General features: G+C 48.8%; 3 protein-coding genes and 1 long non-coding RNA gene across 6 annotated transcripts; 1 reads left to right on the top strand and 3 right to left on the bottom strand.

Moving 5' to 3' along the window:
* Positions 1-691: 691 nt before the first annotated feature.
* LOC128080518 (alcohol dehydrogenase 1-like) lies at positions 692-5708 on the bottom strand. Its single transcript, XM_052682855.1, has 9 exons — positions 5575-5708; positions 4883-4984; positions 3015-3156; positions 2654-2741; positions 2321-2540; positions 1946-2206; positions 1568-1703; positions 1045-1183; positions 692-919 (listed from the first exon to the last, which is right to left on the bottom strand). Exons 1-9 carry the CDS (start codon positions 5590-5592, stop codon positions 895-897), a joined length of 1131 nt encoding a protein of 376 aa, XP_052538815.1. The 5' UTR covers positions 5593-5708; the 3' UTR covers positions 692-894.
* Positions 2352-21050, top strand: LOC128080520 (uncharacterized). 3 transcript variants are annotated; one of them, XR_008206714.1, is made up of 3 exons: positions 2352-2450; positions 10919-11046; positions 19568-21050. It is a non-coding gene; the product is annotated as an uncharacterized LOC128080520 (long non-coding RNA). The 3 variants fall into 3 exon arrangements; XR_008206715.1 differs by lacking the exon at positions 19568-21050 and adding an exon at positions 18751-18937 and having other exon boundaries at positions 10919-14362; XR_008206716.1 differs by lacking the exon at positions 19568-21050 and adding an exon at positions 15245-15397 and having other exon boundaries at positions 10919-14362.
* On the bottom strand, positions 9046-14328 carry LOC128080517 (alcohol dehydrogenase 1-like). The gene is made up of 9 exons (XM_052682853.1): positions 14220-14328; positions 13528-13629; positions 11483-11624; positions 11122-11209; positions 10789-11008; positions 10414-10674; positions 10046-10181; positions 9399-9537; positions 9046-9273 (listed from the first exon to the last, which is right to left on the bottom strand). Exons 1-9 carry the CDS (start codon positions 14235-14237, stop codon positions 9249-9251), a joined length of 1131 nt encoding a protein of 376 aa, XP_052538813.1. The 5' UTR covers positions 14238-14328; the 3' UTR covers positions 9046-9248.
* On the bottom strand, positions 17682-22783 carry LOC128080519 (alcohol dehydrogenase 1-like). Its single transcript, XM_052682856.1, has 9 exons — positions 22563-22783; positions 21871-21972; positions 20004-20145; positions 19643-19730; positions 19310-19529; positions 18935-19195; positions 18557-18692; positions 18035-18173; positions 17682-17909 (listed from the first exon to the last, which is right to left on the bottom strand). The coding sequence occupies exons 1-9, from the start codon at positions 22578-22580 to the stop codon at positions 17885-17887; spliced, it is 1131 nt and encodes a 376-aa protein (XP_052538816.1). The 5' UTR covers positions 22581-22783; the 3' UTR covers positions 17682-17884.
* Positions 22784-23179: the final 396 nt, after the last annotated feature.

Below are 23179 nucleotides of genomic sequence, written 5' to 3'. Positions count from 1 at the left end.
AGAGGAGAAGACTGAGGCGACCTTATCAGTGCTTATAAATATGTGGCGGGCAGGAGTCATGTGGATGGAGCCAGGCTCTTTTCAGTGGAGCTCAGCAAGTGGCCAAGCGTGAATGGCACAGAGTGAAATGCAGAAAGATCTGCAGAAGCATGAGGAAAATCTTCCTTCCTTAGAGGGTTTACTGAGCTCTGGAACAAAGTGCGCAGTGAGGATGTGGAGCGTCCTGCTCTGGAGATACTCAAAAGCCGTCTGGACGCTTTCCTGTATAGTCTAGTCAAGGGCACCTGCTCTAGCAGGCGGGTGGGACTAGATGGTCTGCAAGGGTTCCTTCCAACCCCCAAGCCTCTGTGATTCTGTGAAGGAGAGAAAATTGAGAGAGTAAGACGCTGTGGTGCAATGAGAAGAAGCTGGTGCTGGAATGAAAGTTTGGAATGACGGACTGTGTCAGCGAATGGCGTCGTGGAATGAATGAAAGACACGACATGTGATCCTGAGAGGTGAAAGACTGGCAGCAGCGCGGGTGCTCTGTCCCTTGGTCTGTGTTACAGCATTCAGCCAGCTGAGATGGCGGCCGAGGTGGAAGTGCATGTGCAAGAGTGCGCAAGGTGTTTGGTGTGCAAGTGTGCAAAGAATGGCAAAGTGTGCGGGTCAGAAACATCAGCACCTTTTGTTTCACAGCACTCCACGGGAAGAGTTTGTAAGAGAGCCTTTATTTATATAACTGCTTTCTCAGGAGAGGATGGGCTCAGGAGCGCTGGCAGCAGCAGCACAGCTGACAGGTTCCTTGTGCTTCTGTCTTTACAGTCCACGAAGGGCGATGTGGGAGGGAAGGGCCCGCACAGGAGGGCATCTGCTGGGCTGTGTGCTGCACTCGTGCTGTCCTGATCACATCCTTCAGAAGAGCAGCACGCTGCGAATGCTGGAGAGGGAGGAAAGGAAGGGAGGAGTTACAAGTGGTGCTACTGGCAGAGCCTGCGAGCTGACAAAAGTGCCGCTTCAGGAGCTGCTGCGCATCACTCCTGTTGGTCCGAATCAGAATCTCACCTTTTGCCTGCACGTAGCAATTCAAATCCCTCGTTGATTTTAGCAAATGGCAGCGTGTGTGTGATCAGCAAATCGGAGTTAAATTTCTTCTCCAAATAGCTGGCAACTAATTTGGGGATAGAGTCTCTCATTTTCCAGCCTGGAAATGGGAGAAATGGCATGCAGTGAATAACTGGAGAAATGCTGATTTGGTATAGAACCCTTGGTGGAGTTGCTTGGTGCCGGATCTTTCAAGAGGGTCAGGAAGTTGATAAAATATCTGTCGATTTATTGTTATGTTGGATGCAAGTATATATATGGTGATATTTCAGTGTTCATTTTCACTTCCAGCTTTAACATTAGCCGCCTCTCAAGAGACTTTCTGGGATGTTGCCCTGGAGCTGTGTACATTGCTGAACAGTTTAACGGCATGCTCAATGGAGGGGCTAATGCATGTACTGGAGCATATTTGTTCCAGAGACATTTGGGAATTCCTGTGAAGGAGAAGGCTGAAATGTCTAAAATGTCTTTCTTGGCTTCCTACCTCCAGCCACAGTCCCTTTACAGGTGCGCCCACTTAGTAGAAGGAATGGATCAATGGGAATTGTTGAACCAGCAGGTGGTATTCCAATCAAGACACAGACTCCAGTGTTCATATTGCAAGAGGCCAGGGCAGCAATCTGGTGGGACAGGAAGCACTTTAGCTGAGTTTGTCATAAATGCATTCTTTCCTTGCAGGTTTGTGCCTCCCTGGTACCTAATAATGGAGGCTGTTTTCTGCACCAGCCTTGGAAAGCTCCATTCCTGCTGTTACACTCCTGAATCATTTCTCCCCAAGCAGAATGGCCTGAAGTGCAGGCATATGTGATGGAAGATGTCTGATGGGATTCTGGGAAGGAGGACGTGCTAAAATGTCACATACCAGGGTATCTGCGGTCCCAACAACCTCAAAGGAGCAGTCCACGCCGTGACCGGTCATCTCGGTGAGCACCTGCTGGATAGGCTTCTTGAAGTCTTTAGGGTTGATGCACTCGGTGGCTCCCATCTCTTTGGCCCTGGCAAACTTGTCCTCGTTGATATCGATGGCAATGATGCGGGACGCTCCAGCTGCCTTGCAGCCCATGACAACAGAGAGGCCGACTCCGCCGAGGCCAAAGACAGCACAGGTGGAGCCTGGTTTTACCTGCATGACGTGGGGCTGGATTAGTCTCCTGGGTGAGGAGGAAGTTTCTATTGCTTTTTTGAGGATGTGAAAATGGCTGTGGGATGCCTATTTTTGACATGTCTGAATACCTACCTTGGCAACGTTGATGGCAGCCCCATAGCCAGTGGGAAAACCACAGGCAAAGACACAGACTTTGTCCAGAGGTGCAGCAGCATCTATCTTGGCCAGGGTGTAGTCAGGCACAACAGTGTATTCTGCAAAGGTGCTGTTCCAGACAAAGTGATGGATCTGTTTCCCTTTGCAAGTGAATCTGCTGGTCTTGTCAGGCAGCAGGTTTTGTGGTTCAGTGAAGCTGTTGGAAGTATGTGTGTGAGTTGCTCATCACATAAGGTACATGTGTGTGCATATCAGAATTGTTGATGGTTCAGCCTGTTTGGGTAGAGGGGTAGGTAAAAACAAACTCACTGTGATTTCACGCAGTAGTTGGAGTCAGGATTCAAGCAGAAGCTGCATTCTCCACACTGAGGAAGTCCAAAGAGGATGACTTTGTCTCCTGGAAGAAAGCAGATCCAGCATTACACGCCTGTCACTCGGTGGCCTGTTGGCGTGCCTCTGCTGAGCTTTGTGATGACGGCACCCCGGCATGAACGCTCTCCTTTCCCTGTCCAAAGAACACGTTCAGAGCCCACCTCATTCATTTTTGGTATGGTTGAGGAAAGTGTGTGTGACAGCGTAGCACAACTGGTGTGCGGCCAGAGGGAGTTTCTGATCTCTGGGCAGCCTTACAGACTTTGAGAGCTGGGTCCTGGCTGCATGCGTTGGTTACCTGGTTTCACAGAGGTCACTCCTTCTCCAATGCTCTCCACAATCCCAGCTCCTTCATGGCCAAGGATGACTGGGAATTCTACACCAAGAAAGTTCCCTTGTAGAACATGTTCATCTGTGTGACAGATCCCCGTGGCTGCGATCTGTTGGAGTGGAGAGAGTGCGAGAGCTGTCGAAACAACTGGCTTTTGAAAGACCCAGCTGATGGCTGCAGTTTTTGTGGATGCCACCACAGTTGGTGCTACCACCTCGTGCTGGTGCCTCTGTGCTCAGGCCAAGCACAAGTCCTCTGTTCTTGCTGAATGCTTTGTATGGCTTTCCTTTGTGCACTGCTGCAGGGCTTTGGGATTTATTTTTGGCATGTCTTGGCTTTCTGGCTTTTGGGAATGGATGTTCCTGAGTGATTGTCAGACACAGTGCAGTGAAAGTTAGCAGTGAGCAAAGTGCCTCGCTTTGCAGTCATTATTTGATGTTTCAGTGCAGACTGTTCTTTTCTGTTTACCTGAGTATCATTGGTGCCAAAAGCTGGGAAGAGGTCTGTGACATGTAGGGCACTCAATGTCTACTGGCTTGTTACAGCAGTCCACCCTCTCAGGGCATAGCTGCACATAGCTGTGTGCTTCTATCTACAAGCTGGCATGTTCTAAAAATGTTTGCATTTAATCAGAACGCTAATCTGTTTTTTAACAAAACAAACCAAAAAAAGCAGCTCTCATTAGAGCTGTGCAATCCATAGTGAGGATCAAGGGACAACGTGCTTTATACCATACCACTCATTGGATGTTGCTGATTTTTATCATGGTGCTCCTGGGTTTCATAGCTACCATACATGGGAGCCTGGTAAGAATGGGATTGGGTTGACACATTTATTTTTAATGGTTATTTGTTCTCAAGTGGCAAAACTGCAAGCTTTGATTCCTATAAATATTTTTCTCCTTTTTTTTTTTTTTTCTCCCTTTTTCTTCATGTCTTGCTTCCTCAACAATTCCATGATGCGCTTTTGAAAGAAAGGTATGGAAAATAGTATGGAAAGGGACCAGCAAGATCTGGGCTGAGCCATGTGCTCGAACGAGCCAAAAGCCAAGCACAAACCTTAGTGATTGGATCATAGAACTGATCAGGTTGGAAAAGACCTTCAATCTCATCAAGTTCAACCACAACCTAACCGTACTGCCTAAACTTTAACAACCTGCTTCTAAATCATGTCCCAGTGAGCACCACATCCAAACATTTTTAAAAAAATTCAGGGATGGTGATTCAGCCAACTTCCTTGGGAAGCCTATTCCAGTGCTTATCAACCCTTTCTATATAGAATTTTTTTCCTGATATCCAACCTAAAGCTGCCTGGATCCAACTTGAGTCTACTGCTCTTTATTGTGTCACCTGTCACCGGTGAGAAGAGACCAACCCCGCTCTCACTGCAGTCACCTTTCAGGTATTTGAAGAGACCAATGAAGTCTCCCCCCCAGCCTCCTCTTCCCAAGACCAGAAAGCCCCAGTTACTTCAGTCACTCCTCATAGGGCATATTCTCCAAGCCCTCACAACCCTTGTTTCCCTTCTTTAGATCTCCTCTAGAACCTCAAGGTCTCTTTTATATTGAGCGGCAAAAACTGAACACAGTACTCGAGATGGGGCCTCACAGTTGCCGCGTACAAGGGGAAGGGTGCTTAAATAGTTCTGCTAACCACACAATTTCTGATACAAGACAGGATGCCATTAGACTTCTTGGCCATTCCAATCCCACAGCATGTGAACATAATGTGCAAAGCTGAGTGCTAGGAAGAGGGCATGCTGACCACACCATGCCAGGAAAACAGTATGCCCACAGGAACAGCAGTTTCCAATAAAGAAGGAAAACATGCTTTTACCTTGACTCGCACTTCGTGTGCCTTTGGAGGTGCAACCTCTATCTCCTCAACAGAGAGCGATTTGCCCGCTGCCCAGGCAACTGCAGCTCTGCATCGGATAACCTGGAAGAATGGGAGCAGTGAGGCTGTGTGAGAAGGTGCGCCTTTGAGAAAGAGTAATGGATTAAAAGCAGATCAGCTGGTGGTTTGTCGGCCTCTGTCAATAGCACAGCTCCAAGGAAGTACTAAACGCTCATTCTGCCCTGGCCTGTGCCCTCCCAATGACCGCTTCAGCAGCCTGTTGTTTCAATGGGATCCTGCGGTCTCCCTCTTACGTGCTGTTCCCTAGGAGAGGAGAGGACGGAGGCACTTCTGGAAGGAAACTGAATCGCACACTGCGTTCCTGGAGAAGGAGTCTGGAGCAGAGGAGCAGCTGGCATTTGGGTAGTATTCATAGCAAAACAGCTTCTCAGTTTTCAGTGGGAGAAAGCTGTTTAAAGCCCCCTGCCTCGTGCTGGCTAAGCTACTGCCTCCCACAGATACTGACGTGCTGCGGCTGTATGAGAGCAGAGGCTTGTGCAAGTCAAAGAGGTTTGGGTGAGACAAGGGGAGTCAGAGAAAAGATGGTCTGCAGCTCAAGTGTGCTGGCTGAGCCATTCCCAGGGTATCTCTGTGGGAGGGCGGAAGGAAAAAAGGCAATAAGGCATCCTTACTTTTCCAGTAGTGGCCATGTGGTCTGAGAGGAGCTGTCTGCAGCAGTGGCAGAGGATGGAGGCTTGGTGCCGTCTGCCCGTCTGGACCCGTGTGTTGTGTGAAATCCCTGCGTGTGGCTGGGCACCGCTGGCTGCAGGTGAAGGTACGGCAGGGGTGTGCTGGGAGTCCTGGCAGAGGGCCAGAGGAAGCTCAGAAGAGAGTGGGAGAGGTGGTTCCCTGCGTACAGGGCTGGGTGCTGAGGGCGTAGTGAGCAGGGAGGAGGTGGGTAGCAGCAGGGAGGAGGTGGGTAGCAGCAGGGAGGTAGCGATGGTTGGCAGCTAAGCTCTGTGGGGAATAAGCAGAAATCCTCCAGGAAGGCTTTTATTGGTGGTTCTGCTTTTTGGGGAGACTCCCCGTGCCCTCTGAAAGGCACATCAGAGCTCAGAGAGACTTTTTCTCTCTGGCTGCTGGTGGAAGAGCTGGAGGGAGGAGACTCCCATCGCCAGCTGTGCTTCCTTAGACACCACTTGTTGCTAAGGAGAAACCTTTGGCCTGGCAGCAGTTTGCCCCCAGATATTTATGAAAGGATTAATAATTACAAAAAAGAAGATAACTGTAAAACGTGATATGGTGAAGTCAGGGGTGGGAGCTTGTGCTTGCCCTTGGCAGTGAGGCCCACAACCCAGCTTCCAAGTCACGTGAGCCCCCACAAACTTCCCCAGTGCAAAGAAGCATGGTCAATGTGTCTTCCTTGTGGTTGAGCTGTCCCCTGGGGTTTGGAGGCCCTGTTGTTTGCCTATGGCTTCAGCCGTGTGGAAGTACTGCTGGGCAGCCTGTTCTCCAGCCCTGCTGCTTCAGCCCAGCGTCTGCACAGTGTTGATCAAATTCTGCCACGCTGCTATCAGGAGCCTGAGCTCTTGGCATTCCCAAATCTGTGGGCTCTAGGGACAGCAAAAATGGAGTTTACGTGCTCTTGAACAGGACAGAATTGAGGAAGTTTGTTCTACTTCATTCCCTAGCTCTTTTTTTTTTGTTGTTTTTTGTAGTTTTTGATCCTCAACCCTGAAGACTGATGTTATATTCCCTAAAATTCATGCCATGCCGGGCCTTGGAAGCACCATGCGTCTGGCACATGGAGGGCAATTTTTCTGTCCCTTCCTTCTCCACTGTGTGGCTTTTAGCAAACCTTTTTTGACTTCTGTTGAGTGAGCTCCTGATTTAGCTGCGTCTTAGCTGATACAGAAGAGCAGCTTTGCCTCCACTGAAAAAGATTCATTAGAAGCCACCGTGAACTGAGACATGATTCCACTCTTGTTTCTACTGAATCTGTGTTAGCACAGACGGGATCAGTTTTGTAGAAGTGAAACCCTCCTCCTGCTCCTTTGAACGAACATGCCAGCCATCCAGTTCTTGCTGTTGTTCTCATGCACCTGCCCGGAGAGAGATGAGATTCTTCTGCTGAGCTTCACCAACAGAGACTGCTTTTACGGTCCACAAAAAGTCTTTGGACCTGACTGCCCAGATAGTGCCACATGAAGAAATCCTTGATGTTTGGGTCTTAATTGCTGAGCAAGCTGAGTTAAGTAGACGCATGTATGTTAGAGCAGCTCCTTCTGATAGGTCTAATCTCTCAGTAAACCTGTCTTCAAATCATTAACCTTGCTGGGCTGCTCAAAGACTTGTTCAGCTGACGTACATTGTATTCTTTGTCCCCCTATTTCAGTCTCCTTTACCCAGCTACTGGGCAAGCACTGAATGTCTTCCTTTGTGTACTTAGGACGACTGGAAGTGGCTATCGTCTCTTTAGAAAGATAAGTGGGCATAGGTCGTATTTTCCAAGATAGAAGTGCCTCTGTCCACGCTTCCAGGTTGCAGAAAGCAGCAAGATTCCGTATTTGTTTTGGCAGCTGATGGGATGCACTGGAATGGTACTGAGCTGTACTAGTGGCAGTTCAGGCTAGGTAGTAAGAAATCGTTTTTCTTCTGTGCGATCAGACGTAGGAACAGGCTTTGTAGTGAGGTGGTTGAATAGAAATAGCTCCTGTTCCAGTTTCTTGGTTTCAAATTGATTACAAAAGCCATAAGATTCTTAGTTTGATTTTTTTGCAGTCTTTTTCTTGTCCCCTCTTTCTCCACAGTCCCTTTCAATTTACAGATAAGGGTTAGGAACACTTCTTCTTGTTTAATAGAATCTCATAAAAATGAATTTACTAAAAGAAAAAGAAAAGAATGAAAGGAACAAAAAAAAGTAGAGTTACTGAGAGCTCAAAACCTTTAAAAGAAAGTTGCAGGAAGAAATAACAAAAACAAAAACATTAGAGCTGTTTCTCAGGAGGTTTAGAGGATTTCTAGAGGAGTTTTACAGGAGTTCTTCCCGTAACCAGTGGCTGTGAAGGTAAACCCTGAGTGGAGCAACTTGTTTCGGGCTGGTACCTCCCCACTCAGGGAAGGAGCCTTTCTACTCTGTGAGCTAAAACTGAGGAAGGGGCAGAGTGAGACACAGAAATCTGTGTCACTGTGCAGCGCTATGAACCATGGAGCCAGTAGTGTGCTTTTGTGGCCAGGAAGGCCAATGCTACTGTGGGATGAATTAAAAGGAGCGGAGCCCACAGCAGGCTGAGGGAAGTTATCCTGACTCAGTACTCTGCTCTGCTGATGCCACCTATGGAGTACCACCCCCAGTTCAAGAAAAGCAGGGAATTTCTTGAGAGACTCCATTGGAGGGCTGCAAAGAGGATGAGCGGCCTGGAGCACCTCCTTTAAGAGGAAAGCCTGAGAGACTGGGAACCATTCAGCCTGGAGAGGAGAAGACTGAGGCGACCTTATCAGTGCTTATAAATATGTGGCGGGCAGGAGTCATGTGGATGGAGCCAGGCTCTTTTCAGTGGAGCTCAGCAAGTGGCCAAGCGTGAATGGCACAGAGTGAAATGCAGAAAGATCTGCAGAAGCATGAGGAAAATCTTCCTTCCTTAGAGGGTTTACTGAGCTCTGGAACAAAGTGCGCAGTGAGGATGTGGAGCGTCCTGCTCTGGAGATACTCAAAAGCCGTCTGGACGCTTTCCTGTATAGTCTAGTCAAGGGCACCTGCTCTAGCAGGCGGGTGGGACTAGATGGTCTGCAAGGGTTCCTTCCAACCCCCAAGCCTCTGTGATTCTGTGAAGGAGAGAAAATTGAGAGAGTAAGACGCTGTGGTGCAATGAGAAGAAGCTGGTGCTGGAATGAAAGTTTGGAATGACGGGCTGTGTCAGCGAATGGCGTCGTGGAATGAATGAAAGACACGACATGTGATCCTGAGAGGTGAAAGACTGGCAGCAGCGCGGGTGCTCTGTCCCTTGGTCTGTGTTACAGCATTCAGCCAGCTGAGATGGCGGCCGAGGTGGAAGTGCATGTGCAAAAGTGCGCAAGGTGTTTGGTGTGCAAGTGTGCAAAGAATGGCAAAGTGTGCGGGTCAGAAACATCAGCACCTTTTGTTTCACAGCACTCCACGGGAAGAGTTTGTAAGAGAGCCTTTATTTATATAACTGCTTTCTCAGGAGAGGATGGGCTCAGGAGCGCTGGCAGCAGCAGCACAGCTGACAGCTTCCTTGTGCTTCTGTCTTTGCAGTCCACGAAGGGCGATGTGGGAGGGAAGGGCCCGCACAGGAGGGCATCTGCTGGGCTGTGTGCTGCACTCGTGCTGTCCTGATCACATCCTTCAGAAGAGCAGCACGCTGCGAATGCTGGAGAGGGAGGAAAGGAAGGGAGGAGTTACAAGTGGTGCTACTGGCAGAGCCTGCGAGCTGACAAAAGTGCCGCTTCAGGAGCTGCTGCGCATCACTCCTGTTGGTCCGAATCAGAATCTCACCTTTTGCCTGCACGTAGCAATTCAAATCCCTCGTTGATTTTAGCAAATGGCAGCGTGTGTGTGATCAGCAAATCGGAGTTAAATTTCTTCTCCAAATAGCTGGCAACTAATTTGGGGATAGAGTCTCTCATTTTCCAGCCTGGAAATGGGAGAAATGGCATGCAGTGAATAACTGGAGAAATGCTGATTTGGTATAGAACCCTTGGTGGAGTTGCTTGGTGCCGGATCTTTCAAGAGGGTCAGAAATTTGATAAAATATTTTAGATATATTGTTGTTACATGCTTCGTTAGGTGCCTTCAAACACAGTGTATTGTATGATTTGATTATTTTGTGAGGTGGAATTTCAGTGTTCATTTTCACTTGTAGATTTAACATCAGCAGCCTCCTACGGAGAACTTCTGGGACGCTGCCAAGCTTGAAGTATTCACAGTTCCTTCGTGCCTGGTGGATAACAACCATGAGAGATATTTCCTTTTGCTCTTGTATGTAGTACAGTGCTGGACCATGTAATTTGCGTTGTGAAGGAAAGCACTATGTATGTGAAAGCACTGTGTATGTCCTGGAGCATATTTGTTCCAGAGACATTTGGGAATTCCCATTACGGGAGATGGCTGAAATGTCTAAAATGTCTTTTTTGGCTTCCTACCTCCAACCAAAGTCCCTTTACAGGTGCGCCCACTTAGTAGAAGGAATGGATCAATGGGAACTCTTGAACCAGCAGGTGGTTCCCCAATCATCACACAGACTCCAGTGTTCACATTGCAAGAAGCCAGGGCAGCAATCTGGTGGGACAGGAAGCACATTAGCTGAATTTGTCATAAATGCATTCTTTCCTTGCCTCCCTGGTACCTAATAATGGAGGCTGTTTTCTGCACCAGCCTTGGAAAGCTCCATTCCTGCTGTTACACTCCTGAATCATTTCTCCCCAAGCAGAATGGCCTGAAGTGCAGGCATATGTGATGGAAGATGTCTGATGGGATTCTGGGAAGGAAGACGTGCTAAGATGTCACATACCAGGGTATCTGCAGTTCCAGCAGTCTCAAAGGAGCAGTCCACGCCGTGACCGGTCATCTCGGTGAGCACCTGCTGGATAGGCTTCTTGAAGTCTTTAGGGTTGATGCACTCGGTGGCTCCCATCTCTTTGGCCCTGGCAAACTTGTCCTCGTTGATATCGATGGCAATGATGCGAGACGCTCCAGCTGCCTTGCAGCCCATGACAACAGAGAGGCCGACTCCGCCGAGGCCAAAGACAGCACAGGTGGAGCCTGGTTTTACCTGCATGACGTGGGGCTGGATTAGTCTCCTGGGTGAGGAGGAAGTTTCTATTGCTTTTTTGAGGATGTGAAAATGGCTGTGGGATGCTTATTTTTGACATGTCTGAATACCTACCTTGGCAACGTTGATGGCAGCCCCATAGCCAGTGGGAAAACCACAGGCAAGCAAGCAGACTTTGTCCAGAGGTGCAGCAGCATCTATCTTGGCCAGGGTGTAGTCGGGCACAACAGTGTATTCTGCAAAGGTGCTGTTCCAGAGGAAATGATGGATCTGTTTCCCTTTGCAAGTGAATCTGCTGGTCTTGTCAGGCAGCAGGTTTTGTGGTTCAGTGAAGCTGTTGGAAGTGTGTGTGTGAGTTGCTCATCACATAAGGTACATGTGTGTGCATATCAGAATTGTTGATGGTTCAGCCTGTTTGGGTAGAGGGGTAGGTGAAAACAAACTCACTGTGTTTTCACGCAGTAGTTGGAGTCAGGATTCAAGCAGAAGCTGCATTCTCCACACTGAGGAAGTGGAAGGAGGATGACTTTGTCTCCTGGAAGAAAGCAGATCCAGCATTACACGCCTGTCACTCGGTGGCCTGTTGGCGTGCCTCTGCTGAGCTTTGTGATGACGGCACCCCGGCATGAACGCTCTCCTTTCCCTGTCCGAAGAACACGTTCAGAGCCCACCTCATGCACTTTTGGTATGGATGAGGAAAGTGTGTGTGACAGCGTAGCACAACTGGTGTGCGGCCAGAGGGAGTTTCTGATCTCTGGGCAGCCTTACAGACTTTGAGAGCTGGGTCCTGGCTGCATGCGTTGGTTACCTGGTTTCACAGAAGTCACTCCTTCTCCAATGCTCTCCACAATCCCAGCTCCTTCATGGCCGGGGATGACTGGGAATTCTAGATCAGGAAATGTACCTTCAAGAACGTGGTCATCTGTGCGACAGATCCCTGTAGCCACAATCTGTTAGCAGTGAAAGTGCACAGAACATCTGGAACAATGTTGATTGGCTCTGAGACCCTCAGTCCCTTTGTTCTGGGAACTGAAATCACACAACTGTGCTTTGGTGGTTTTTTTGCTCCACCTGAGTACTTACTGCTCTATGGGTCCCAGTAGTATTTGCCCCAGGGTTCTCAAAGAGCTGCCTGATTTCATTGTGGGTCCACTCTTTAATTATTTTTCACTAGTTTGGGAAATCTGGAGATGTTCTTATCTACTAAAAGGTGGTAAACTTCCCAGTTGTCATGAAGAAACAGAAAGACTATCCTGGTAATTGCAGGTCTGTCAGTCTCGCTTTTTTGCCTGGCAGAATTGTGGAGTAGATTATTCTGGGAGATATTGTAAAATACTTGAAAGATAATTGGTCACATCCAATGTGGGTTCACATGGGGGGAAAGTCCTGCGTAATGAATTAATCTCCTTTTACTATAAGGCTAACCCCCCACTCCACCCTCCCTCCCACTTGACCAAGGGAAGCTTACTTGGCTTTTAGCAAATCTTTCAGTATCTTGTCTGTCTTTATCTTTCAGGACCAAACATCCAGCATACAGCTAGACTGAAACATTATTCAGTGGATGAACAACTGGCTGATGGGTTGGACTCAGAAGGCTTTACTAAATGTGGTCATAACTACCTGGTGGTCATTAATGAGTTTTGTCAGGGCTCCATCTTGGGGCCAGTTTTCTTTAATTATTTCATCAATGATCTGGATATGGAACTTGATGGTATACTAAGTAAGTTTGCAAATAATACTACATTAGGGAGGGGCTGTTGACTCTGTAGGGGGCAGAAAGGTCTTGAAGAGAGATCTTGACAAAATGGAGAACTGGGCAACACCAACATATGAACTAAACAAGAGCACGTGCTAACTTCTGCGGCTGGCACAGGCAACTGAAGATATATGCACAGACTGGGGGATGAGATCTTGCAGAGCAGTCCTGTGGAGAAGGACCTGGGGGCTCTGATTGCTGGCAAGTTGAATCTAAGTTAGCAGTGTGCCCTGGCACAGCCCATGGGGTGAACCATACTGTGGGGTGCATCATGTCCAACACTGCCAGTCAGTCAAGGGAAGGGATTGTCCCACTCTGTTCTGCACTGGGCCAGCCTCACCTCGAGCACTGTTTGCAGTTTTGGCATGACAATATAGGAAGGACATAAAACTGAAACTATTTGAGAGTGCCCAAAAGAGACTTACAAAGATGGTGAAGGCTCTGAACAAGATGTGTGAGGAGTGGCTCAAGTCCCTTGCCTTTTTAGCCCAGAGAAGGGGAGACTAAGGTCAGGTCTTCCAGCAACCTCAGTCCTTCCTTATGAGGGGAGCAAAGCGGCAGGCACTGAGCTCTGCTTGATGGTGTCAGGGTCCAAGGGTGTGCAGTGCAGCTGCATCAGGAGAAGATGAGACTGTGTGTTGAGAAAAGGTTCTTCACCAGAGGGCAGTCAGACATGAAATAGTCACCACAGGGCAGTGGTCACAGCATGAAGATGCTGGAGTTCAAGAAGCATTTAGACAACGTTCTCACATAAAGGACTTGAATTTTGTGTGGTTCTATGTGGAGACAGGAGCTGGATTCAGTGAGCCTATTGTGGGTCCCTTTTAGCTTTGGATATTCTATGGTAATATGATTCTAGAAACATCTTGACCACCATTGATCTCCATAATGGATCCAGGAAATAGGGTGTAGTAATGTTTGTCTCCTTCCCAAACCTTGGGAAAGATTAAGCTTCAATGCACCATGATTCCCAAAGGTTATATTTTAGCTAAATCCTCCAAAAAATATCCCATACTGGAAGGGGGGGGGGGGGGGGGGAGGAGGAAAGGAAATAATAAAACAACGAAAACAACAAAAAAAACCCAAAGTGCTTTTACCTTGACTCGCACTTCGTGTGCCTTTGGAGGTGCAACCTCTATCTCCTCAACAGAGAGCGATTTGCCCGCTGCCCAGGCAACTGCAGCTCTGCATCGGATAACCTGGAAGAATGGGAGCGGTGAGGCTGTGTGAGAAGGTGCGCCTTTGAGAAAGAGTAATGGATTAAAAGCAGATCAGCTGGTGGTTTGTCGGCCTCTGTCAATAGCACAGCTCCAAGGAAGTACTAAACGCTCATTCTGCCCTGGCCTGTGCCCTCCCAATGACCGCTTCAGCAGCCTGTTGTTTCAATGGGATCCTGCGGTCTCCCTCTTACGAGCTGTTCCCTAGGGGAGGAGAGGACGGAGGCCCTTCTGGAAGGAAACTGAATCGCACACCGCGTTCCTGGAGAAGGAGTCTGGAGCAGAGGAGCAGCTGGCATTTGGGTAGTATTCATAGCAAAACAGCTTCTCAGTTTTCAGTGGGAGAAAGCTGTTTAAAGCCCCCTGCCTCGTGCTGGCTAAGCTACTGCCTCCCACAGATACTGACGTGCTGCGGCTGTATGAGAGCAGAGGCTTGTGCAAGTCAAAGAGGTTTGGGTGAGACAAGGGGAGTCAGAGAAAAGATGGTCTGCAGCTCAAGTGTGCTGGCTGAGCCATTCCCAGGGTATCTCTGTGGGAGGGCGGAAGGAAAAAAGGCAACAAGGCATCCTTACTTTTCCAGTAGTGGCCATGTGGTCTGAGAGGAGCTGTCTGCAGCAGTGGCAGAGGATGGAGGCTTGGTGCCGTCTGCCCGTCTGGACCCGTGTGTTGTGTGAAATCCCTGCGTGTGGCTGGGCACCGCTGGCTGCAGGTGAAGGTACGGCAGGGGTGTGCTGGGAGTCCTGGCAGAGGGCCAGAGGAAGCTCAGAAGAGAGTGGGAGAGGTGGTTCCCTGCGTACAGGGCTGGGTGCTGAGGGCGTAGTGAGCAGGGAGGAGGTGGGTAGCAGCAGGGAGGAGGTGGGTAGCAGCAGGGAGGTAGCGATGGTTGGCAGCTATGCTCTGTGGGGAGTAAGCAGAAATCCTCCAGGAAGGCTTTTATTGGTGGTTCTGCTTTTTGGGGAGACTCCCCGTGCCCTCTGAAAGGCACATCAGAGCTCAGAGAGACTTTTTCTCTCTGGCTGCTGGTGGAAGAGCTGGAGGGAGGAGACTCCCATCGCCAGCTGTGCTTCCTTAGACACCACTTGTTGCTAAGGAGAAACCTTTGGCCTGGCAGCAGTTTGCCCCCAGATATTTATGAAAGGATTAATAATTACAAAAAAGAAAATAACTGTAAAACGTGATATGGTGAAGTCAGGGGTGGGAGCTTGTGCTTGCCCTTGGCAGTGAGGCCCACAACCCAGCTTCCAAGTCACGTGAGCCCCCACAAACTTCCCCAGTGCAGAGAAGCATGGTCAATGTATCTTCCTTGTGGTTGAGCTGTCCCCTGGGGTTTGGAGGCCCTGTTGTTTGCCTATGGCTTCAGCCGTGTGAAAGTACTGCTGGGCAGCCTGTTCTCCAGCCCTGCTGCTTCAGCCCAGTGTCTGCACAGTGTTGATCAAATTCTGCCACGCTTCTATCAGGAGCCTGAGCTCTTGGCATTCCCAAATCTGTGGGCTCTAGGGACAGCAAAAATGGAGTTTACGTGCTCTTGAACAGGACAGAATTGAGGAAGTTTGTTCTACTTCATTCCCTAGCTCTTTTTTTTGTTTGTTTTTTGTAGTTTTTGATCCTCAACCCTGAAGACTGATGTTATATTCCCTAAAATTCATGCCATGCCGGGCCTTGGAAGCACCATGCGTCTGGCACATGGAGGGCAATTTTTCTGTCCCTTCCTTCTCCACTGTGTGGCTTTTAGCAAACCTTTTTTGACTTCTATTGAGTGAGCTCCTGATTTAGCTGCGTCTTAGCTGATACAGAAGAGCAGTTTTGCCTCCACTGAAAAAGATTCATTAGAAGCCACCGTGAACTGAGACATGATTCCACTCTTGTTTCTACTGAATCTGTGTTAGCACAGACGGGATCAGTTTTGTAGAAGTGAAACCCTCCTCCCGCTCCTTTGAACGAACATGCCGGCCATCCAGTTCTTGCTGTTGTTCTCATGCACCTGCCCGGAGAGAGATGAGATTCTTCTGCTGAGCTTCACCAACAGAGACTGCTTTTACGGTCCACAAAAAGTCTTTGGACCTGACTGCCCAGATAGTGCCACATGAAGAAATCCTTGATGTTTGGATCTTAATTGCTGAGCAAGCTGAGTTAAGTAGACGCATGTATGTTAGAGCAGCTCCTTCTGATAGGTCTAATCTCTCAGTAAACCTGTCTTCAAATCATTAACCCTGCTGGGCTGCTCACAGACTTGTTCAGCTGACGTACATTGTATTCTTTGTCCCCCTATTTCAGTCTCCTTTACCCAGCTACTGGGCAAGCACTGAATGTCTTCCTTTGTGTACTTAGGACGACTGGAAGTGGCTATCGTCTCTTTAGAAAGATAAGTGGGCATAGGTCGTATTTTCCAAGATAGAAATGCCTCTGTCCACGCTTCCAGGTTGCAGAAAGCAGCAAGATTCCGTATTTGTTTTGGCAGCTGATGGGATGCACTGGAATGGTACTGAGCTGTACTAGTGGCAGTTCAGGCTAGGTAGTAAGAAATCGTTTTTCTTCTGTGCGATCAGACGTAGGAACAGGCTTTGTAGTGAGGTGGTTGAATAGAAATAGCTCCTGTTCCAGTTTCTTGGTTTCAAATTGATTACAAAAGCCATAAGATTCTTAGTTTGATTTTTTTGCAGTCTTTTTCTTGTCCCCTCTTTCTCCACAGTCCCTTTCAATTTACAGATAAGGGTTAGGAACACTTCTTCTTGTTTAATAGAATCTCATAAAAATGAATTTACTAGAAGAAAAAGAAAAGAATGAAAGGAACAAAAAAAAGTAGAGTTACTGAGAGCTCAAAACCTTTAAAAGAAAGTTGCAGGAAGAAATAACAAAAACAAAAACATTAGAGCTGTTTCTCAGGAGGTTTAGAGGATTTCTAGAGGAGTTTTACAGGAGTTCTTCCCGTAACCAGTGGCTGTGAAGGTAAACTCTGAGTGGAGCAACTTGTTCCGGGCTGGTACCTCCCCACTCAGGGAAGGAGCCTTTCTACTCTGTGAGCTAAAACTGAGGAAGGGGCAGAGTGAGACACAGAAATCTGTGTCACTGTGCAGCGCTATGAACCATGGAGCCAGTAGTGTGCTTTTGTGGCCAGGAAGGCCAATGCTACTGTGGGATGAATTAAAAGGAGCGGAGCCCACAGCAGGCTGAGGGAAGTTATCCTGACTCAGTACTCTGCTCTGCTGATGCCACCTATGGAGTACCACCCCCAGTTCAAGAAAAGCAGGGAATTTCTTGAGAGACTCCATTGGAGGGCTGCAAAGAGGATGAGCGGCCTGGAGCACCTCCTTTAAGAGGAAAGCCTGAGAGACTGGGAACCATTCAGCCTGGAGAGGAGAAGACTGAGGCGACCTTATCAGTGCTTATAAATATGTGGCGGGCAGGAGTCATGTGGATGGAGCCAGGCTCTTTTCAGTGGAGCTCAGCAAGTGGCCAAGCGTGAATGGCACAGAGTGAAATGCAGAAAGATCTGCAGAAGCATGAGGAAAATCTTCCTTCCTTAGAGGGTTTACTGAGCTCTGGAACAAAGTGCGCAGTGAGGATGTGGAGCGTCCTGCTCTGGAGATACTCAAAAGCCGTCTGGACGCTTTCCTGTATAGTCTAGTCAAGGGCACCTGCTCTAGCAGGCGGGTGGGACTAGATGGTCTGCAAGGGTTCCTTCCAACCCCCAAGCCTCTGTGATTCTGTGAAGGAGAGAAAATTGAGAGAGTAAGACGCTGTGGTGCAATGAGAAGAAGCTGGTGCTGGAATGAAAGTTTGGAATGACGGGCTGTGTCAGCGAATGGCGTCGTGGAATGAATGAAAGACACGACATGTGATCCTGAGAGGTGAAAGACTGGCAGCAGCGCGGGTGCTCTGTCCCTTGGTCTGTGTTACAGCATTCAGCCAGCTGAGATGGCGGCCGAGGTGGAAGTGCATGTGCAAAAGTGCGCAAGGTGTTTGGTGTGCAAAGAATGGCAAAGTGTGCGGGTCAGAAACATCAGCACCTTTTGTTTCACAGCACTCCACGGGAAGAGTTTGTAAGAGAGCCTTTATTTATATAACTGCTTTCTCAGGAGAGGATGGGCTCAGGAGCGCTGGCAGCAGCAGCACAGCTGACAGGTTCCTTGTGCTTCTGTCTTTACAGTCCACGAAGGGCGATGTGGGAGGGAAGGGCCCGCACAGGAGGGCATCTGCTGGGCTGTGTGCTGCACTCGTGCTGTCCTGATCACATCCTTCAGAAGAGCAGCACGCTGCGAATGCTGGAGAGGGAGGAAAGGAAGGGAGGAGTTACAAGTGGTGCTACTGGCAGAGCCTGCGAGCTGACAAAAGTGCCGCTTCAGGAGCTGCTGCGCATCACTCCTGTTGGTCCGAATCAGAATCTCACCTTTTGCCTGCACGTAGCAATTCAAATCCCTCGTTGATTTTAGCAAATGGCAGCGTGTGTGTGATCAGCAAGTCGGAGTTAAATTTCTTCTCCAAATAGCTGGCAACTAATTTGGGGATAGAGTCTCTCATTTTCCAGCCTGGAAATGGGAGAAATGGCATGCAGTGAATAACTGGAGAAATGCTGATTTGGTATAGAACCCTTGGTGGAGTTGCTTGGTGCCGGATCTTTCAAGAGGGTCAGGAAGTTGATAAAATATTTTAGATATATTGTTATGTTGGATGCATGTATATATATGGTGAAATTTCAGTGTTCATTTTCACTTCCAGCTTTAACATTAGCAGCCTCTCAAGAGACTTTCTAGGATGTTGCCCTGGAGCTGTGTACATTGCTGAACAGTTTAACGGCATGCTCAATGGAGGGGCTAATGCATGTACTGGAGCATATTTGTTCCAGAGACATTTGGGAATTCCTGTGAAGGAGAAGGCTGAAATGTCTAAAATGTCTTTCTTGGCTTCCTACCTCCAGCCACAGTCCCTTTACAGGTGCGCCCACTTAGTAGAAGGAATGGATCAATGGGAATTGTTGAACCAGCAGGTGGTATTCCAATCAAGACACAGACTCCAGTGTTCATATTGCAAGAGGCCAGGGCAGCAATCTGGTGGGACAGGAAGCACTTTAGCTGAGTTTGTCATAAATGCATTCTTTCCTTGCAGGTTTGTGCCTCCCTGGTACCTAATAATGGAGGCTGTTTTCTGCACCAGCCTTGGAAAGCTCCATTCCTGCTGTTACACTCCTGAATCATTTCTCCCCAAGCAGAATGGCCTGAAGTGCAGGCATATGTGATGGAAGATGTCTGATGGGATTCTGGGAAGGAAGACGTGCTAAGATGTCACATACCAGGGTATCTGCAGTTCCAGCAGCCTCAAAGGAGCAGTCCACGCCGTGACCGGTCATCTCGGTGAGCACCTGCTGGATAGGCTTCTTGAAGTCTTTAGGGTTGATGCACTCGGTGGCTCCCATCTCTTTGGCCCTGGCAAACTTGTCCTCGTTGATATCGATGGCAATGATGCGGGACGCTCCAGCTGCCTTGCAGCCCATGACAACAGAGAGGCCGACTCCGCCGAGGCCAAAGACAGCACAGGTGGAGCCTGGTTTTACCTGCATGACGTGGGGCTGGATTAGTCTCCTGGGTGAGGAGGAAGTTTCTATTGCTTTTTTGAGGATGTGAAAATGGCTGTGGGATGCCTATTTTTGACATGTCTGAATACCTACCTTGGCAACGTTGATGGCAGCCCCATAGCCAGTGGGAAAACCACAGGCAAAGACACAGACTTTGTCCAGAGGTGCAGCAGCATCTATCTTGGCCAGGGTGTAGTCGGGCACAACAGTGTATTCTGCAAAGGTGCTGTTCCAGAAGAAATGATGGATCTGTTTCCCTTTGCAAGTGAATCTGCTGGTCTTGTCAGGCAGCAGGTTTTGTGGTTCAGTGAGGCTGTTGGAAGTGTGTGTGTGAGTTGCTCATCACATAAGGTACATGTGTGTGCATGTCAGAATTGTTGATGGTTCAGCCTGTTTGGGTAGAGGGGTAGGTGAAAACAAACTCACTGTGATTTCATGCAGTAGTTGGAGTCAGGATTCAAGCAGAAGCTGCATTCTCCACACTGAGGAAGTGGAAGGAGGATGACTTTGTCTCCTGGAAGAAAGCAGATCCAGCATTACACGCCTGTCACTCGGTGGCCTGTTGGCGTGCCTCTGCTGAGCTTTGTGATGACGGCACCCCGGCATGAACGCTCTCCTTTCCCTGTCCAAAGAACACGTTCAGAGCCCACCTCATGCACTTTTGGTATGGATGAGGAAAGTGTGTGTGACAGCGTAGCACAACTGGTGTGCGGCCAGAGGGAGTTTCTGATCTCTGGGCAGACTTACAGACTTTGAGAGCTGGGTCCTGGCTGCATGCGTTGGTTACCTGGTTTCACAGAGGTCACTCCTTCTCCAATGCTCTCCACAATCCCAGCTCCTTCATGGCCGAGGATGACTGGGAATTCTACACCAAGAAAGTTCCCTTGTAGAACATGTTCATCTGTGTGACAGATCCCCGTGGCCGCGATCTGTTGGAGTGGAGAGAGTGCGAGAGCTGTCGAAACAACTGGCTTTCGAAAGACCAAGCTGATGGCTGCAGTTTTTGTGGATGCCACCACAGCTGGTGCTACCACCTCGTGCTGGTGCCTCTGTGCTCAGGCCATGCACAAGTCCTCTGTTCTTGCTAAATGCTTTGTATGGCTTTCCTCTGTGCACTGCTGCAGGGCTTTGGGATTTATTGTTGGCATGTCTTGGCTTTCTGGCTTTTGGGAATGGATGTTTCTGAGTGATTGTCAGACACAGTGCAGTGAAAGTTAGCAGTGAGCAAAGTGCCTCGCTTTGCAGTCATTATTTGATGTTTCAGTGCAGACTGTTCTTTTCTGTTTACCTGAGTATCATTGGTGCCAAAAGCTGGGAAGAGGTCTGTGACATGTAGGGCACTCAATGTCTACTGGCTTGTTACAGCAGTCCACCCTCTCAGGGCATAGCTGCACATAGCTGTGTGCTTCTATCTACAAGCTGGCATGTTCTAAAAACGTTTGCATTTAATCAGAACGCTCATCTGTTTCTTAACAAAACAAACCAAAAAAAGCAGCTCTCATTAGTGCTGTGCAATCTATAGTGAGGATCAAGGGACAACGTGCTTTATACCATACCACTCATTGGATGTTGCTGATTTTTATCATGGTGCTCCTGAGTTTCATAGCTACCATACATGGGAGCCTGGTAAGAATGGGATTGTGTTGACACATTTATTTTTAATGGTTATTTGTTCTCAGGTGGCAAAACTGCAAGCTTTGATTCCTATAAATATTTTTCTCCTTTTTTTTTTTTTTCTCCCTTTTTCTTCATGTCTTGCTTCATCAACAATTCCATGATGCGCTTTTGAAAGAAAGGCATGGAAAATAGTATGGAAAGGGACCAGCAAGATCTGGGCTGAGCCATGTGCTAGAACGAGCCAAAAGCCAAGCACAAACCTTAGTGATTGGATCATAGAACTGATCAGGTTGGAAAAGACCTTCAATCTCATCAAGTTCAACCACAACCTAACCGTACTGCCTAAACTTTAACAACCTGCTTCTAAATCATGTCCCAGTGAGCACCACATCCAAACATTTTTAAAAAAATTCAGGGATGGTGATTCAGCCAACTTCCTTGGGAAGCCTATTCCAGTGCTTATCAACCCTTTCTATATAGAATTTTTTTCCTGATATCCAACCTAAAGCTGCCTGGATCCAACTTGCGTCTACTGCTCTTTATTGTGTCACCTGTCACCGGTGAGAAGAGACCAACCTCGCTCTCACTGCAGTCACCTTTCAGGTATTTGAAGAGACCAATGAAGTCTCCCCCCCAGCCTCCTCTTCCCAAGACCAGAAAGCCCCAGTTACTTCAGTCACTCCTCATAGGGCATATTCTCCAAGCCCTCACAACCCTTGTTTCCCTTCTTTAGATCTCCTCTAGAACCTCAAGGTCTCTTTTATATTGAGCGGCAAAAACTGAACACAGTACTCGAGATGGGGCCTCACAGTTGCCGCGTACAAGGGGAAGGGTGCTTAAATAGTTCTGCTAACCACACAATTTCTGATACAAGACAGGATGCCATTAGACTTCTTGGCCATTCCAATCCCACAGCATGTGAACATAATGTGCAAAGCTGAGTGCTAGGAAGAGGGCATGCTGACCACACCATGCCAGGAAAACAGTATGCCCACAGGAACAGCAGTTTCCAATAAAGAAGGAAAACGTGCTTTTACCTTGACTCGCACTTCGTGTGCCTTTGGAGGTGCAACCTCTATCTCCTCAACAGAGAGCGATTTGCCCGCTGCCCAGGCAACTGCAGCTCTGCATCGGATAACCTGGAAGAATGGGAGCGGTGAGGCTGTGTGAGAAGGTGCGCCTTTGAGAAAGAGTAATGGATTAAAAGCAGATCAGCTGGTGGTTTGTCGGCCTCTGTCAATAGCACAGCTCCAAGGAAGTACTAAACGCTCATTCTGCCCTGGCCTGTGCCCTCCCAATGACCGCTTCAGCAGCCTGTTGTTTCAATGGGATCCTGCGGTCTCCCTCTTACGAGCTGTTCCCTAGGGGAGGAGAGGACGGAGGCACTTCTGGAAGGAAACTGAATCGCACACCGCGTTCCTGGAGAAGGAGTCTGGAGCAGAGGAGCAGCTGGCATTTGGGTAGTATTCATAGCAAAACAGCTTCTCAGTTTTCAGTGGGAGAAAGCTGTTTAAAGCCCCCTGCCTCGTGCTGGCTAAGCTACTGCCTCCCACAGATACTGACGTGCTGCGGCTGTATGAGAGCAGAGGCTTGTGCAAGTCAAAGAGGTTTGGGTGAGACAAGGGGAGTCAGAGAAAAGATGGTCTGCAGCTCAAGTGTGCTGGCTGAGCCATTCCCAGGGTATCTCTGTGGGAGGGCGGAAGGAAAAAAGGCAACAAGGCATCCTTACTTTTCCAGTAGTGGCCATGTGGTCTGAGAGGAGCTGTCTGCAGCAGTGGCAGAGGATGGAGGCTTGGTGCCGTCTGCCCGTCTGGACCCGTGTGTTGTGTGAAATCCCTGCGTGCGGCTGGGCACCGCTGGCTGCAGGTGAAGGTACGGCAGGGGTGTGCTGGGAGTCCTGGCAGAGGGCCAGAGGAAGCTCAGAAGAGAGTGGGAGAGGTGGTTCCCTGCGTACAGGGCTGGGTGCTGAGGGCGTAGTGAGCAGGGAGGAGGTGGGTAGCAGCAGGGAGGAGGTGGGTAGCAGCAGGGAGGAGGTGGGTAGCAGCAGGGAGGTAGCGATGGTTGGCAGCTATGCTCTGTGGGGAGTAAGCAGAAATCCTCCAGGAAGGCTTTTTTTGGTGGTTCTGCTTTTTGGGGAGACTCCCCGTGCCCTCTGAAAGGTACATCAGAGCTCAGAGAGACTTTTTCTCTCTGGCTGCTGGTGGAAGAGCTGGAGAGATGAGACTCCCATCGCCAGCTGTGCTTCCTTAGACACCACTTGTTGCTAAGGAGAAACCTTTGGCCTGGCAGCAGTTTGCCCCCAGATATTTGTGAAAGGATTAATAATTACAAAAAAGAAGATAACTG

This window comes from Tympanuchus pallidicinctus, unplaced genomic scaffold, assembly GCF_026119805.1.
Source record: "Tympanuchus pallidicinctus isolate F22 unplaced genomic scaffold, pur_lepc_1.0 scaffold2, whole genome shotgun sequence".
Lineage (NCBI taxonomy): Eukaryota > Metazoa > Chordata > Aves > Galliformes > Phasianidae > Tympanuchus > Tympanuchus pallidicinctus.
The sequence above is the reverse complement of the archived record's forward strand: the minus strand, read 5'-3'. Positions and strand labels throughout refer to the sequence as shown.

Bases quoted from the DNA above. Each gene is read 5' to 3' on its own strand.
- LOC128080517 (XM_052682853.1), bottom strand. The intron at 11,009-11,121 runs GTGAGTTTGTTT...CACTTCCAACAG, and splicing joins AACTACTGCGTGAAAACACA to CTTCACTGAACCACAAAACC. The intron at 10,182-10,413 runs GTATGTGACATC...CTGTCCCACCAG, and splicing joins CTGGAACTGCAGATACCCTG to ATTGCTGCCCTGGCTTCTTG.
- LOC128080519 (XM_052682856.1), bottom strand. The intron at 19,530-19,642 runs GTGAGTTTGTTT...CACTTCCAACAG, and splicing joins AACTACTGCATGAAATCACA to CCTCACTGAACCACAAAACC. The intron at 18,693-18,934 runs GTATGTGACATC...CTGTCCCACCAG, and splicing joins CTGGAACTGCAGATACCCTG to ATTGCTGCCCTGGCCTCTTG.
- LOC128080518 (XM_052682855.1), bottom strand. The intron at 3,157-4,882 runs GTAAAAGCATGT...CCACTCCAACAG, and splicing joins CACACGAAGTGCGAGTCAAG to ATCGCAGCCACGGGGATCTG. The intron at 2,541-2,653 runs GTGAGTTTGTTT...TACTTCCAACAG, and splicing joins AACTACTGCGTGAAATCACA to CTTCACTGAACCACAAAACC.